Source organism: Rhododendron vialii, chromosome 3a, assembly GCF_030253575.1.
Source record: "Rhododendron vialii isolate Sample 1 chromosome 3a, ASM3025357v1".
Classification (NCBI taxonomy): Eukaryota; Viridiplantae; Streptophyta; class Magnoliopsida; order Ericales; family Ericaceae; genus Rhododendron; species Rhododendron vialii.
In genome coordinates, this window is record NC_080559.1 from 5,292,418 (window position 1) to 5,309,090 (window position 16,673).

At 38.8% G+C, this 16,673-nt stretch overlaps 2 protein-coding genes and 1 non-coding gene across 8 annotated transcripts in view; 1 reads left to right on the top strand and 2 right to left on the bottom strand.

The window, feature by feature from the left end:
- The window catches only part of LOC131319163 (protein ROOT PRIMORDIUM DEFECTIVE 1), a 91,214-nt gene that overhangs the window by 20,453 nt on the left and 54,088 nt on the right, over positions 1-16,673 (bottom strand). The gene's annotated exons all lie outside the window — the stretch shown is intronic.
- LOC131319161 (uncharacterized) overlaps positions 131-16,673 on the bottom strand; it is a 33,510-nt gene continuing 16,967 nt past the window's right edge. For 3 of the 6 annotated variants that reach the window (XM_058349304.1, XM_058349306.1, XM_058349305.1), the window contains 15 exons: positions 16,529-16,616; positions 13,222-13,326; positions 13,002-13,106; positions 12,843-12,895; positions 12,695-12,758; positions 12,475-12,609; positions 12,135-12,247; positions 11,925-12,018; positions 9,517-9,736; positions 6,526-6,656; positions 4,723-4,869; positions 3,689-3,817; positions 1,772-1,870; positions 1,579-1,617; positions 131-768 (listed from right to left, as the gene is read on the bottom strand). In XM_058349304.1, the coding sequence (XP_058205287.1) occupies positions 631-768; positions 1,579-1,617; positions 1,772-1,870; positions 3,689-3,817; positions 4,723-4,869; positions 6,526-6,656; positions 9,517-9,736; positions 11,925-12,018; positions 12,135-12,247; positions 12,475-12,609; positions 12,695-12,758; positions 12,843-12,895; positions 13,002-13,106; positions 13,222-13,326; positions 16,529-16,616 (1,660 nt within the window). In that variant the 3' untranslated portion in view covers positions 131-630. Of the gene's footprint in view, positions 769-1,578; positions 1,618-1,771; positions 1,871-3,688; positions 3,818-4,722; positions 4,870-6,525; positions 6,657-6,687; positions 9,047-9,516; positions 9,737-11,924; positions 12,019-12,134; positions 12,248-12,474; positions 12,610-12,694; positions 12,759-12,842; positions 12,896-13,001; positions 13,107-13,221; positions 13,327-16,528; positions 16,617-16,673 lie in introns of those variants that run through there. The other 3 variants (XM_058349308.1, XM_058349307.1, XM_058349309.1) reach the window with 2 other exon arrangements.
- LOC131321505 (small nucleolar RNA snoR100) lies at positions 1,984-2,092 on the top strand. The gene has a single exon (XR_009198545.1). It is a non-coding gene; the product is annotated as a small nucleolar RNA snoR100 (small nucleolar RNA).

Below are 16,673 nucleotides of genomic sequence, written 5' to 3' on the forward strand. Positions count from 1 at the left end.
GAATAAGTATTTTATGGAATGACCATTCCATTCTAACGTTGATTCCATCAAACCAAACATACCCTTGGTGCTTTCGAGGGGCAACAACAAAACAAACACATGCACAAGCACCCACCTGCGCACAGAGATATATTCCATCTTGGCAAAAGATATGACCATTGATGTAGTACAACAAGTGGAGTGCTATAGCACATTGTACTCCCATGCATAAAACTCCGGCTCATCCCTCACTAACTACGACTAACAACTAACACTTTTTGCCCTTCCAAAAAAAAGAAATGATATAAGTACATCCTTTCTCATTGCTGCTTAAAATAATCGATCATGTCAAGAATATAATATGCAGCATAGCAGCAATTGTTGCCAATGGACAACTATTCTAAAACCAAATTTCTATGCTCTTCCTCAACTACTGTCGCGCTAAACATACCAAAACCATCACAGAACTTCATGTAGAACCCAACCCATGAGCAGCAGAGAAATCACCCATCACAATACACCTTTCCAAATGTACAATTTTATGCCGCTCCTGCTTTCCTTTACTGGTTGGATGGACAGGGGTAGGGAAGGGGGACTGATGTATACACAGGGCACAGTGGCCCATAAGTATTTCCTAGAATTGAATATTATCTATCTGGTGCGGAAGTCGTTCCTGAATTTGGTCAGGTTCTGGGTGAACTTGTCCCTATTCTTCGTTTCTAAGCTCCGGGTAATGTCTGCCATAAGTTGGTCAAAACATAATTGAAGACGCTGTTGTTGATCCACCGGCTGCAATTAAGTAATAGCAAGAAACATGGAATGCATTAGACAATTTGATCAGGTTGTAATTTACAAAATTGGAGCTACGAAGGTAGTAAAAGCAGTGGCTTCAGCTTACTAACTATACCAAAATAACCCTCTTGATTCGTCGTCATCCAAAAATAACAAAGTCAAAAAACTCAATGTTGGCAAAAGTTCTCAAAATTATTCTTGGAAAATGAGTACTATAACCTAATAAACACTAACATGTCTGCCGGCCTAATGTATTCGTGTCCGACAACATGGACACGACACTCTCCAGACACAGGTCAGACACACCCACAAATGTGTATGCCTTTGTGTGGTTTGTTTACTCGGACACGTCGGTACACTCTAGGAACACATTGCGAACTCATTACAAGGTAAAAATGTAATTTTCAAAAGTTGGCCTGCAGTCAAAACTTCCATTGTTTACTTCAAGGAGAGATAATGACTCTTGATTTGCATCTATTTACTATTAATATGATTTGCATTTTATACATATTTTATCTGATAGAAGAAATGGTTTTAAACTTTTATATTGACTCCTAAGATACATAATTTCATTTCATTTTACATTCAATGTATCCCTAATGTGTCCAAACTCCAACGTGTCTTGTCTGTATCCATGCTTCTGAAACTAAAACTAAAGACTGCATCGTTATATGAGTCTAATAAATCTAGAGTATGAAAATATAAAGTCAAAAGGTTACTAGAATGAAAAATATGAAATTCATAGTTAAATCCCTTGACAACATCCATCAATCAGAAACAATTAAATAGAGGTGCCATCGAACTTACTTGTGAAGCTAAAATCTGAGCTCTTAAATTTGTGAACATCTGCAAGATATCAGTCTTTTCAGTTAGTATGCGGAGGAAAACAAAATGGAAAGCCCACAGCAGAGGTTTAAATGGTCTTCAAATGAATAACACTACAAATGTCCGTCACTGTGTCTATGCGAAACAAAATGGAAAAAGAAAATTTGGTATTTACCTCTTCACTTATAAGTATCAAACTCAGCATTGGCCTGCTAAGACTCCACTGATTGCCGCAATCTTCAAATAGAACAATCTCAAAGAGTGTTTTCAATATCTAGAACAGTAAAAAAAAAAATAGTGATCATGAGTAATTCCAGTAGACACAAGAAGAATTACATCAATCTACTAATACAATTCCATTTGTGCATTCCTGATGCTTTGGATTTTTAATGAAGCAAGCAAGGTAGTAAGCACAGAAACTGAATCGGGTGTTTAGGCTCGTTCTCTCTAATGCCTTCTGGCTTTGATTTGGGGGGCATAGTTCCCCAGCACACCATCCCTTAGTTCCTCTATTTCTGAAGGTACATGGGGCCGCTATTTCAGTAGTAAAACTTTCTGAGATTAGCCACTTTGTGCATATATTTCCAAAGCTTAGTTCTCTCTCAAGTCCTCCCTCACCCATACACTCATTGATTAGGGATTACGCAGGTACTGTTATAGTTGTAGTACTACAATTCCAGCTTCCTTGTTTAAGATTGTTTCGGAATGAATTTGTGACCGCTCTTCTGGGACATGGATATAGCAATTTCATAAAGAGATTCAAGATTCCAAATAGTTCAAGTAAGATATCCCTAACGATATCATGCCTAAAAAAAGCTTTGAACTATTTATGATAGAACCCCGCAAAATAACATTCCCAAAAGAAGTTTCCATGAAAAATGATTTATAGAAAGCAGCAGGCCTAGTCTGTAGTGTGATATCCTGTGGCACATACCTCGTGCCAGGGTGGAGTCACTAAAAACTACTGTAACAAAACAGATTGCCACTGGTCAGATAACCTTCAAACCCAGGAAACCTCCAAGTCTAGCCCAAAACCTTCCAGTTCATAGGAGTTCTTCTTTCTTTTGACATAAAAAAAGTAGGAATACATATTTTATGGCGTGCCACAGAAAATCCCAACCCAATTACAAGCAGTCAAAGTGAGTATGAGTGATTATCCCTCAAATGATGTTTGTAAGACAAATCTGACAATATTATCCCGATTCCCAACTCCCAAGAAAAAGAAGAAAAAGGTTTTAAAAAATTCTCATATCACAAGAGGTCATGATATGCAAAGTGAAAGAAGTATAATCTGCGAAAATATTTACAGTCCAACTTAAATGATACTCCCTCCGTCCCAGTTTGTTTTGTCTCTCATTCTATTACCCTAACCTGGTAGAAAATTCTTTATATTTATTTACTAATTATAATTTTACACGCCATACGGATCGTTTTTGATAGATATCAATTAGTTATACTAAACAAAGTTTTCAAAATCACCTAAAGCATTATAAATCAATGATATGAGCAATTAAAAAATGGTACAAACTCCCTAAAAGGATAACAAATTGGGACTGAGGGAGTATACCTTCAAAAAGAATGAAATTTAGGTGTCCTTGCCTCCTGTGTAAATTGTTTTAAGAAACCTAATCCCGGTTTCAAGATCTATGAATAAGAGAGATCCCTAAATATCCATTTGACAAGAGAGACGAATAGACAGGGCGGAGCCTGCTGAAGGAAGGGCGCTAACGCTCCCCTTGTTGAAAAGTAAAGCAAGAAATGAGAAAGTTGACTTTGAGAAAGAAGGGCCAACTCTTTAGCTAAAGGATCCAACTCACCAAGGCTTAGATACTAGGTTTTGTGGCGAGGACAAGGTCTAACATTCTTAACAGGATAAATCACTGACATCATTATCAGAAACAGACCCTAATGATCTTCATTGGAATATTTAATCCAATCATATGAATTTTAAACAAAGTTAAGCAAGAAAACTTCCTCCTGTTGAAGAAGTAGAAGAAATCCAAAACAGATTCCACGCCTGTAATTAGGATGTGGAAGCTCATAACGTGAAATTTCAAATGAAGTGGTGTTAGCCAAAGACAAAGCTACTCACTTCAGGAAAGACACCAGGACAATCTGCAACATGCCGTGTAAGCTTAAGAGCAGCTGGTGTAGTAGGTGAGTCCCCAACCGTTATGTTGTTGAAATAGTAAGTAGCCAAATTATCTACAGCAGATGCACACTGGCATAACATATTCAAAGCAAATTCATTAGTAGAACGATTGTATATGAAAATTAAAAAGGGGGGTCTTAAATAAATGGACGTAAAATATTATCTAAAAAGTCCTAGAAAATGTGAGGACAATAGTTATGGATACCGTTCCGTACCGGCCGGTACGTACCGTTTTGACGAAGAACCAGTACCCTAACCCCCCAATTTCGTTCCGGTCTCAATACCGGCCGGTACCGGACTTTTCGGGAAATACCGGCCTTTCCGGCCGAAATTTTGCAGAGTTTTTTTTTTTTACTTTTTCTGGTCCCAAAAAAACCAAAAAAAAAAAACGTTTCAGGCCCAAAAAAATAATAAAACGTTTTTAAAATTTTTTGCAAAACACGGGCTTAACCATAGTACGTGCGCGAGGCTTAGATCCTGGATTTGCACCCCCCCTGCGCGCGAATAGCCAGTGACGCGCATCTGGTTAATTGGTTTCCGAATCAGTTTTTCCAAATTGCCTTCGGCCACGGCACATTTTTCCGAGCGCGCGAGACCTCTTATTGGGTTCTCATTCACAAGTTCACTAGTGTGCAAAGTCATTTAAAGTGGAAAAGAGTTTTGTAACTAAGCAATGTGGGACTAGAGAATCTCTAGTAGAGATATTTCATGATGAATTGTATGATATGGGGGATTTTTTTGAATTATAATTACATATAATTATTATATATATTGAAGTTGCGGTAAATCCGAAACGGTACCCAGTACCTGACCGGTACCGGTACGTACCGTACCAGTAGGAAAACCGGTACCCTGTCCGAAACGGTATTCAGAACTATGGTGAGGATAGCTGAAACTCAAAGAAAACCAGGAATGGAAATTTTCAATGTAGTCCAATAGCAAAATTAAAGAAGACGAGAGATTAGAATATGAACCTGTGATAAGATATTCGCATCCAATCCTCTAAGGCCAGATTCAAGAGACCCAACCATGTACCTAAAAGTGCTTGTATCCAGATTCAAAACAAAACTGATATGGCTGTGCAGAAGGACCTCCAAGAATGCAAAGTAAGCTACAGTGAGCTGCAAGAATGTTAGGAAAAACAGTGAGGCGGACAAGCAATAATTAACTATTACTGAAGTGCTCTTATTTATAGAAAGTTAGGAACCATCAAATTGCAGGTTTGAGTATAGTTTGCAACCCTAATACAGAACTCATTTATTGTATTTGCCACTGCCAACATCTTAAACTAGTCAAACGATTATACTTAGCAAGAAGAAACATATCCACAATGCGGTGATAATCGGGGTTTTAAGGTGGATGGGCAACAAATATAATATGTGCAGGGTATAGTCAAAACTGGATGCTTCTAGGAACAAAACTTTGAAGTGGTAGGTAATGAAAAAATCCATGAAACTACGAACAGCCAGGTTGTATAACGACAAGTTTGTGGTTTCAACCTAAAACAAAAGAAGCAGCATTTAGGTGTATCAATACTCTCCTCATCTATAGGTTCTGGGGAAAACATAATACTGGGACTAAATAACAAATGACTACACGCTACAGACAGTATGGCAAGGCTGTAAAACTACGAGTAGAAAAGCACAGTAAATCACTTCGTCTACATGCTGTTCGATGGAAAAAATGGCCACACTAATCAATCTCATCCTTTAATAGCTATTTTGCTACAACTTATTCCTTACAAACGCCCTTTGATCCTGATAACATGGCACGACAGGTGGAAAAGAACGTATAAAGAAAGAGAGTGAATAAACCAAGCAGAAACTTTTGTGGACAGTTATCATAAAGGTCATGTTGGCGGAGGAAGTAAGGGATACGAAGAGAAATTATAAAAAGTAGTGCTAAATGAGTGTTGACAATGGCATATGACTTTGTAAATACAAATAAGAATATGAACCAGGTAAAATTAAATATCAGTTTACTTCAGTCTTTTCTTTCGTTTAGTTTTTAGTAACCAAATTATTTACTGAAGGGTGATATTACTTTACTACCAATCAGCAAAGTAGGGTGTAATCCATAATTATATGCAAGAGCATGTAAGAGAGCCTACAAACCTCACTATGACAAAAAGCACAACACACAAAAGAATTTAAAGCCATTAACAACAACCAGAAAGACAACAGAGAAAATACCCACCAACTTCAACTCATGAAATGAAGTTTCCATGCCATCAAAGGACCGCACATACCTTTCCTCAAATACTACATGATCCACCAACAGACAACAACTTAGGAAACGCAAATTTACCATGAGGAAACTCAACCAAAAAAAATCACCAACCAAACACAACAGCACTGATGGACACCGACTAGAGATAACAATAGGATCCACATAGTCACAATAGTACCAGTGCAAAAGCGAATGGCTAAAACTCTACTTGAGCATCTTAAGCACACAGTGCCAAGCAGTCAATAACCACAACAAATCCTTGATGGTGAGAACAATTTGCCAGGGTTGCATACAGGAAAGACCAGGTAAAGTGGAGCATTCTAAACCAGAACATTTCCCGCAAAACTACGACACCCCTAGCTTCAAGCACTCTCTACATTTATCTGAAACTGAACACTGGAGTTTTCAACAACAGCACTTGTCTACCTAAGGTTCGAAGGTTCAAGAGATATGCTTAATAATATAAGATTTACTAAATATTTATAGCATCTTACAATTAGCATCATTTAGAACTCAACATTAGTCCAACTTGCAAAAAGAAATGGTACCTTCCGATATGCCAGTATGTCCACCAAAGGAATTGATATTATGAGCTTCAGCACAGTATCAAGAGCGTCCGAAAGTGCTCTATCACCATATAGCTCGAACACTCCAAAGTTGACATAGTTACCAGCTAGTGCTGTTGTGATAACAAAATAAGTAAATGCAACAGATGCTAGTACATGATTACTATTTGGTATCTGGTTAGTTTTGTATCCAATACAAAAGAAAAAACAGGTGCTACAATGACTAAGTAAATCACCAATAACAAAGAGACACACACCCACACAAATACGGAGAGAGAGAGAGAGAGAGAGAGAGAGAGAGAGAGTACACCAACCATGAAACATAAGTTGCCCATACTCTTTACTTTTTTACTAATCACATTTTATGAGCCCAACGTTTGCATTATCAAAAAAAGATACCATAGTTTGTACGAAAACTAAGCAAGTACTCATCCAACAAAGCCTTTGTCCAGTTACTTGCAGCTGCCAACATGGACACATTTCTTATTCTAAGTCAAATCCTTAGTTGAAGTTTACGATAATCTTACCTTCTATTATATCATTCCTTCTTCTTTAACCACACTTCACAAGGATCATATAAGTGCTCTGCAAAATCTTTTCTCTAGATATTTGCTCCAATCTCCCTTTTAGGTGCAGCATTTTTTGTTTGCTTGAAATGATTTTTCTGTCGAAACCCAAACCCATCCCCCTTTTTTCTGTTGTTATTTCATTTGGCTCCAAACAACAATTTCCCCCCCTTTAATCCAGTAGCAAAATTGTTGTTGTTGAACTGATGGAGCTATTTCTTTCACTTGTGCAAAAGGACATAGTAAGTTAGTAGTCTTCTACAGAGAGCGATTCACTTCAACTTGTACATGGCTTGGATGCTTGTTCACCGTAATCCCATGGTAACTTGGCATTAGGATAAGGGTGTATCTAAGTTATTCACGGATACCACATACTAGGGGTCCAGTTTTGGGTCAACCTACATTAGAGAGTTCCGACAGAAGTGGATGTGATGGAGATGAGGGGGCTTTCTACATATCTTCTTGCCGTTACAAGAGGACGCAGCCAAGGTTCTTGCAGCACCGAAATGCAGATGTGATGAAATCCAGTCTTCCAGGTCCCACTAAGTCTGCCACATACCATATAGGAAAGTCAGCCTGGCATCAAATTGCTTGGTGGGTTCCAAATTTATATGCGGGAATTGGAAGCTTTAAAGTCCAGGCATCTCCATGGAAGGTTTGTGCAGATGGATCCAGAGACGACACGTCTGACGCTGGAACTTGAATTGGTTAAGGGCGAAAGGAGTGCTATTCTTGTGTCAATGGAAGTTGGAGGGCTTCATTCAATTCAGGTCAAGACTAGGTAGAGTCGGCACCTCGGTTAGGCTTCTGATTGACATCCATTGCTTCTGGTGAGGAGAAGGGTGCGTTGGAGAGGGGAAGAGGGAGGCAGCAGAGAAAATTGGTCATTATGCGCATGGGGCAGGGGATCTCATATATGGACATTAGAACAATGTGGGACTTAGAGGAGAAAGGGGTTGTTTGAAAAATGGAGGGGTTACAGCTAGGGGGTGGGGTGCTAGGGAGAAAGGTTGGGTTGATATGTGAGGTTAGGCAGAGGTGGGATTGGAAGATCAGAAGTAGCTCCAACAGAAAAGGCTCATGGAGGAGGATATTGGGCTCCAAGAATGAAGAAACTCAATGGTAGATAATTGGGCTTCACAAGACCTAAGGGCTAAGAGCAATTGGGCCGAGGAGGCAAATCTTATGTGGAGCTCCACTTGTCAAAATTGACATCATAAGCCCCTCCTATCTTACCTTCAAATGCAAAGTCAAATCCTACAAGGATTTGACAACAATCCACTTGCTTCAAAATTGGCATCAGGTGTCAAATGCAAAAGTGGCGTTTTGGATTACCAAAAATAGTGGTTTGGGATGTCTTAGATCCTGAGAGCAAATTTGACACCATGAATGGAGGAAGAATGTTGTGGGTGTCAAATTTGAATGTGTCATAAGCCAAATCAGCCTTCAAAAAAAATTTGAGATCTCCAAAGTTTGAACCAAAGGTTGGAGATGCTCTAAGTTTTATGAAGGAAAGAAGGGCCCAAGGCGCGTGAATGGTGATGTAGGCAGTCCAATCTATGGCCACCGGTTTCAGCTTTTACAAAAGCAGGTTAGGGCCAACCAAATCACAACTTCTTACAAAGTTGGAATGAACCCAAGGCACAAGTTCGGTGGGCTAATGGAGTGGTAATGAAGGAAGATCGGGTGAAGAAACTCAATGGATATAAGTGGGCTAGAGAGGGTCCAAGTTTTATGAGCATAAGAAGGCCCCAAGGCTATTAAATAGCGACCGAACAAGTGCTATGCAGGACCATGGGTTTCAGCCTTTACAATAGCTTGCACCAACAAAAACTTAAAGCCAAAAAGGAATGAGCCCAGAAAGCACCAAATCGATTGGCTAAGGAGGTCGATCGCTTGAGCTTGCTTGAGAAAAGTCCAACAACGGGAGTCATCCGCTGAAAAGAAGAGCTAAGCAAGAATCACAACTCTAAGAAAGAATGCTCACGTGAAGACAAGGTAGGTACATGTTTTGAGGTTTAATTGGGATTATTTGTCAACTCTCTGGATGAGAAAAAAACAAATGACTAATGAACTATGACAAGTCCTACCACACTAAAAAGACTGTTGATTTAACGAGTAAAACTTGAAACTTATAGAAATTAAAAAACAAAACCTTGAAAGTTTTAAGTTTTACTCCCTCCATCCCATATTGCTGGTGGCATAAGGGAAACTAAAGTTTTTAAGGGGACATACAATCAATGCACGTCTCCTTAGAAAGTTTGTTTCCAAAATTATTTGTACATTTGAATTCATATATATATTTTCTATATAAGCTTATTTTTCATGAAAATAATACACTTCGAATTGGGTTTTGACCTTAAGCTGCAATTGTAGGCAAAGTCGAAAAGACAAGTTATATGTGTACCTCTGGATAGGATAGACAACAAAATTCCTATTCCCTTGTACTTGAATGTGTACATATCTGCACGATTTGGAAGAGATAAGATTCGTGATCCATATGCAACTGTTAATTTGCTGACTTCTCGAAAAAGCAGTATGCCATTAGGCGATGATGAATCAAAAGTCAGTCTTTGCGACTTGTTCAACACGAACTCTGCCACGAATTTCAATAATGGGATTGTTACCTGCACCAATTTTCCCTATATAATAAGTGCACCACCTACTACCTTAAGCACAGAAAGCATGAAAGTAGTTTCTCTTATGGAAGATATCAGACAAAATGATGAATAAATGAATTAGAAAATAACAAGAATATTTCCAACAGTTGCACTTGCAAATGATTTTATTTCTAACAAAACAGGTGAACAGACAGAATTAGGAAATAACCCTACTTTACAAACGCACACCCACTAGTATATGTATATATATACACACCAATTAGGCAAATTAATAGGATGAAAGTTACTAGCATGTTTCCTTCCTCCAAGATATAATATGCAAAATCCCCCTTCTCTAAAGGGTCTAAACCATTGCGAAAAAAGATGTCATTTGGCTTGGATGCATTTTTCATGTAAATGTAGGAGAATTCCAGGAAGTGTGCCTAAATACTTTAGAACAACTACTTACAACAAACACACTGCGCACAAGCTTATGGCAGAGCTTAAAATGAGAGTTTCAAACCCCTTAACATTTAGAATGGAAATCTCCAACTTGGGAATAATTGAATGACCTTACCTGATGTGAGACACATTTTATGGATCGTGTCAAAAAGTCAATTGGGAGAAACTAGGATAAGCGTGATAACTAGGTAAGATTAATTAGGGTAAATTATTAGCCGGCTTAAATTTTCATTTCCTCAACAAGGAATACTTAAGGATAAGTGAGAACTTATTGCTTAATTAGTCGGGATATGAATCACAACTTAACTAGTGAAGTGGCACATCCTCCTTGTTAAGGATGACTGGCACGTCCTCCTTGTTAAGGATGAATAAAGGTCAGCAAGAGACACAAAAATACAAGGAAACAAAGGAGGAGAGTTACGACGAGAGAGAGGGAGGGGCAGAGATTTCTGTTTGGCTTAAAAGAACGCGTAGGGAAAACGAAAAGGAAACAAGAGGAAAAGAGCTAGTTCCCTAATCTAGTTCAGATAAAATTCACGGGCACGTAAAATTCAACATCCCTAACCTAATTCGTCAACTCCAATCTGAAATAATACAACTAAAGTGGATCTTAAAAGAGTACTTAATGACAAGAAGATTGAAAATCATGTACGTGCCTTGACCATCATTTTCAGTTGGGAGGTTTATACTCTATCCCTTTCAAAAAATGGGTGAGAACTATGACATTATCTTCCTTTTTGAGAGCCTTGGACATTGAATTCTATGCACATATAGACCTCACAGGACAGGACACTAGTACGAGGTTGAGAACTTGGATGGTGTCTAGGAGAGATGCGAATTTCTATCCATATCTCTTTGTTCTTTTATCAGCTTCTATGCAAAACTCAAAAGTAAAGGTTATTGAACAAAGGACATGTTATTCGCATCCCTCTCCTTTTTTTTCTTTCGGTTTTTTTGTTAACCAGATGCGTGGTGTGAGGACCAGAGGAGCACTGAACAATTTTTCTCAGGGAAGAGGAAAAGGAGACACCGGCCAGATACTGTTCAGGGGGACCCGCAAACATGGTGCAAGTTCTTGATTTCCTGTAATATCCAAAGAGGATAGAGTAATTACCTGGCATGCCCAAAGCAAGAAAAGTTTGAATAAGGGCAAACTCGTAAATGTTGTAAAATATTGTCATCCATTTGCAATTGTACTTACCAGATAGCCCTATTCAATCCTGAAGCAAAATTACTGCCAAAGTTTGGATGAAATCACAGTTCATTTCACTCCATCTATATATATAGGAATGACATGTTAGGCTAAAAAGGAAAAAAAAAGCAATTTCTTATCCTGCCAAACGCACTCTTGGTAAAGTGCAAGTAGGCCTTTCATAGGGCATAGCTACTAATCGCTCATGAGGTTGACTCCTTTTAGCTTGGGTTCGGGTTGTGATAGCACTAGCTGCATGCAATGTGTCGCATACTTTATTTTCTTTTAATTTTGACATGCCTTGGTCTATTATACACGATTATTTATATCTTTATCTCGGACACACTTTCCTACTTTATTTCTATCAAATACAACATAAGATTTTCCACTCAATAATGTTTAAAACAAGAAAACAGTATTTTCCTTAGAAGGAAGGAGCAGCTACACTAAACTTCAGTTAATCTTAAACCAAAAATCAAAGCCATTAATGGTAATTTTTTTCCAAGAAATGCTTAGAAAGTCCCTTAGACATGTATTGCAGAATCATAGACTGCAACTTACCTCCGGTGTATCAGTCCAATGTGTGATTGCTTTCAGAAGAAGTGGCATGTGTGCCGGATACAACCAATCAAAAAGGAACCCATATGTTCGGCGACTACAAAAGACAAACAGCGAGCAAAAAAGAGAAAAAAGAGGGATCATGTAAAAGTTAGAACTTAGAAGAGAATCTGCCGATAAAATGCAATTTCAAAAACTGCAAAGGAGACCAACCTATTCGTGGCCATCGCGATGCCTCTGAGATCCCTCATTAATCCTATTAGGGCGTATTTAACAGTGTCCGCACGAAATACTGCATCAGGCGTTGACTCCAAACTCACAAAAACCTTAGGTGGGAAAATCATTCTGAGGTTTAAAACGCGAACAAAGAACAAAAAAACAAATGACAATCGAAAGGATATGCATGAATATGATTTTCAGAGCCTGGACCTCAATATTTGTAGTTCATAGCATAAGATAATTTCCAGAACCAAACTTACAAGAATGAATCCGGCTCATTCAACAAAATCACTTATAAAATCAAAATGAACAGCAGACCCGATCAACTACATACCTGCAACAGCGGACCCATGGAAGATTTAAATTTTGAAAGGTTATCTTCCATGAAGACCAATAAGCCAATAGTGTAATAGAATGTTGTTCTGCAACGAGAACACCTGTAATTCTCTAAGAAATTGAACTGCTCCCTCTGTGAATGCAAATTTATTTTAATTAGTACCTAAAGAAAGCCTCCCAAATATATGAACACGTAGGAAAACTGAAGTGTCAATTACATTGTGATGTGAAATTATGTACTGAACAGTATCCAACTTCAAAAGCAGCTTCCCAGTCATAAACCTACACATATTTTGGAAGTTAGAAATATTAGACATTGAACAACTCCAATTATACTAATAGAAACTCTGTACATAAAAAACTAACCCAGAGGCCATTTCGGAAAAGAGACTTAAAGTATGATTAATAACCTCTTCACTCTGCAAGTAACGAAAAATATGCATTAACCCTAAGCAAAGAATCATTTAACTGGGGTGCACATGTGTGTGTGGTGGGGGGAGGACTGGGTAGGCTTGGAAAACTCACCTCAGCGTAACACTTCAGATTTGTAGCAATCTTCCCAACAATAATGTTTAATATGAGCAGATGATCATGAAGTCCAAGAAGCTCAGATAACCGGGCATATAACTGCTGCAAGAAAAGAGCAAAGCAAAAATGAAAAAAGTTCAAACAATGGAACACAGAGATCCTTGTTTCTACTCCATACTTTTCAAATGAAGAATTTCAAACTGTAAATTTCTTTTACCTTGGAAGAATGCATTGCCTGATCTCCTACATAGGACTTTCTAAAATGCTGGAAAAAGATTAGAACAGCACGATCAAGTCTTTGCTTGGTTACTTCGCCATATCTCTGAAACACATTAGAGGATTCACAGGATGACAAAGTAGGACAAGGATAAAAAAATAAAAAATAAAAAAACCAAACTAGATGAAAAAGAAAAATGAAGAGGCTACTTTGATCAGAAGAAAAAAATAAGCAGGACTCTGAAGTTAAGGTACAACAAAATATAAAAATCGCAAAAATGCAGATTTCCAGCTCTGCTGGTGGAAAGGAAGTCAGTCCTAAAAATTACCCAATCTGCAAATAAAGAGGGAACTAATCACGTACAAAAACCAAAACAACGAAGGAAAAAAAAAACTCCAACGTGAGCCAAAGTTTTCTACAAAAGACGCTCCATTTCAATCTTTATGACTGAACCAGCAGACACAAATAGCAGATGCCAATGCCATGAATGATGAAGGCAAAAAACAAAACTTTATCTCCACGTCGCCATTACGCAGATGATTAAATTGGTCAGTCATGGCTTGCAAAGTTAATTAGCTATGCTGATGAGCACAACTTTGGCAGCTTAAGTGACTTGACCCAATGAACTAAACAAACAGGGAACGATTAATACAGGACCAATAAGGAAAGGAGAAAAACAGGGCGTGGAGTAGTGATCACACTTGATGTGTACCCGAACAGTAGCAGAGAACAATTTCTACTATAGAGGGAAGGATGAAATTGCTAAAGACTAGAATCATGAAATTGTTAAGAGACTAGAATCGTGAAAAGATGAGAATAGCATTATTTAGAGATGACAAGTGAGCAGCAACTAAGATGGTTTCTCAGAGTCAACGTACACTAATGAGAGGTGCAAATCAGAAGGGTTACACTTCAATAGTGTATATTAGACCTCTAGGCACATTGCCAAAATGAGCATAAAACAACCAGTTAAATGATGTAAACAAATACAGCTAAAAGGCAGATATACAGCAAATAAACCAACAACCCCAAATACTTAACTTTTAACACTTGCAATCAAAAAATAAAACAAGAACTGATCCCAAACGATGGAACTTTGAGCGAAGGTTTTTGTTTGGTGGGACTCGTGGGTTCTCCCATGATCAGAGTTAAAGTTGATTCAAGATGGTTCGGGGCTAGAGTTAGGGATGGCAATTTGAACCGAACCGATGGGTACCCGAACCGTAACTGAAGTTTTTCCCCGAAAAATAACCGAAATTTTCCCCGCGGGTACGGATATGGTTGAGAGTAAGAAATATCCGTTCGGGTTCGGTTCGGGTATGGTTTGTCTGTTACCCAATGTTCTAAAAAGCGCTCGGCGCTAGGCGGGCGGCCGACCACCTTCAAACTTCGAGACCTATTAATCGGCCATTAATCGCCTTTTAGCAATTAGTCGGGTTTTTTTTTATAAATATTATGCAACGTCCCTACCATCAATAATCACAGATTTCCTAGTTGATGTGATATATTCTCTCCCAAAAAATTTCCTAATTCTCTTTGGCTATTGGATACTCAATGTAAACAGTTCTCTACAATTCAAATACAGAGACATAGAAACTAGGTACTACCAAATAACTAGTCAATCCATAATGAGAAGTTCAATGTTCATAGTTCAAACCAAATGAAACCAAGTACGAAATTACCAGTCAATTACAACGTGCAACGTTCAAACCAAATGAAACCAAGTACGGAATTATTAGTCCATTACTCCTCTTCTTCTCCATATCCATCCATAACTTTGTCTCCATCGGACTCACACTCAAAATCGCCGTTTAATCAATTAACCGATTAATCACCGATTAATTGCCGATTAACTGATTAATCGCCGATTAATGGGCAATTAATCGCCGATTAACCGATTAATCGTCGATTAATGGGCGATTAATCGCCGCCAAATCCCGATTAATCTCCAGACCGCCTAATTCAAACGCCCAAGCATTAATCTGATCGGAGATGCCATAAAACCGATTAATCGCCCATTAATCGGCGATTAAACGCGATTTTTAGAACACCGCTGTTACCCGAACCGAACCGAACCGTATCTGAACTGAACCGAAATAAGTAAATTACGAAAATACCCAAGATATATATATGTGATGTTTCTGCTGTTTAGGGTTCACTCCCATCAATTCCACTCCACGCAGCCAACTCCTCTCAAACCCACCCCATCCTCTCCTGATCTCCTCTGCAACCCCTCACCCATCTGCCGTTCGTCACAGCCCTCCACCGTTCATCGTCGATCTCACTCTCTCTGCCGTAAGTCTCTCTCTCTCTCATCTCCGGCGAATCAGTTTCCCCTTCACACGCACGCCGCAACCCCCTCCTCTTCTCCGTTCGACATCTATCTATCTCATCTCCGGCGACGACGTGCTCTCTCTCATCTCCGGCGACGACGTGCTCTCTCTGATCTCCGGCTCTCTTCTCCGGATCTCATCTCTGAGTATTTTTCCCTTGATTGCTAATCATTATTTGTTTTATTCAATCAGATCTGTTTCTGGTTTATTACTCATCTGCAATTTACCAGTTGATTTTTCGTCTGTGGTTCGATCAGAAATTGAGTGATACTCATCGGTTTTGACTCAGTTTTTTGTTTCTTTGTTTGGATTAGAATACTGATCGGGTATCCGTTCGGTTCGGGGATTACCCGAAAACCGAATGGCTCGGAATTGGTTTCATTCTTCCCTCCCCGTTCGGGGATCGGGGCGGATATGGACGGAACTTCGGGTTCGGGGATCGGGGACGGAAAACCCAATTTCCGCCCCGAATGCCATCCCTAGCTAGAGTGGGTAGTGGAATTTGCTTGATGTGGCTTATTTGGGGAGAGAGGAATAGTAAATGTTTTGATGGGTGGAGAGCCATATATTTATGCAAAAGAGTCTATTTCTTTCTAGTTTGCATAGTTGGGACTCGAGGGAGCACAATCCTACCCTTGACCAATTTCTTGACAAGACAGATATTTTTGGAGTATACAATGAAGTATAATGGGGTATAAAGGGTTTTCCTCAGATTGGTATTAAGCTTCTTAAGTATAGGGTCTTTTTGCCCTTAGCCTACTTTTGTGACATGGATGGCATCCCCTTGATTCCTTTTCTATAATACTTATTGATTATCAAAAAAAGTTCCCCTGAAAAGTCTATTTCGATGGAAAAACAAGCACATGTAAGAATATTTGCATGAGGAAGAACCTTGAACACAGGAAAATACTATGTTTTGTTGTAAAGCCAAAATTCTGACCCAAGAAACCAAAACCATCTTTTTTCTTGATTACCTGACTGTGCAATCCACTGTCAATGACATTTATCAAGCGCAATACACGAGCTGAAAGTTCTGCATCATGTATCTCATGTGATTCCGCACTGAAAAAAACACAGTAAAAGGGGATGAGAAACACAATGTGCTATTGAAATGTCTCA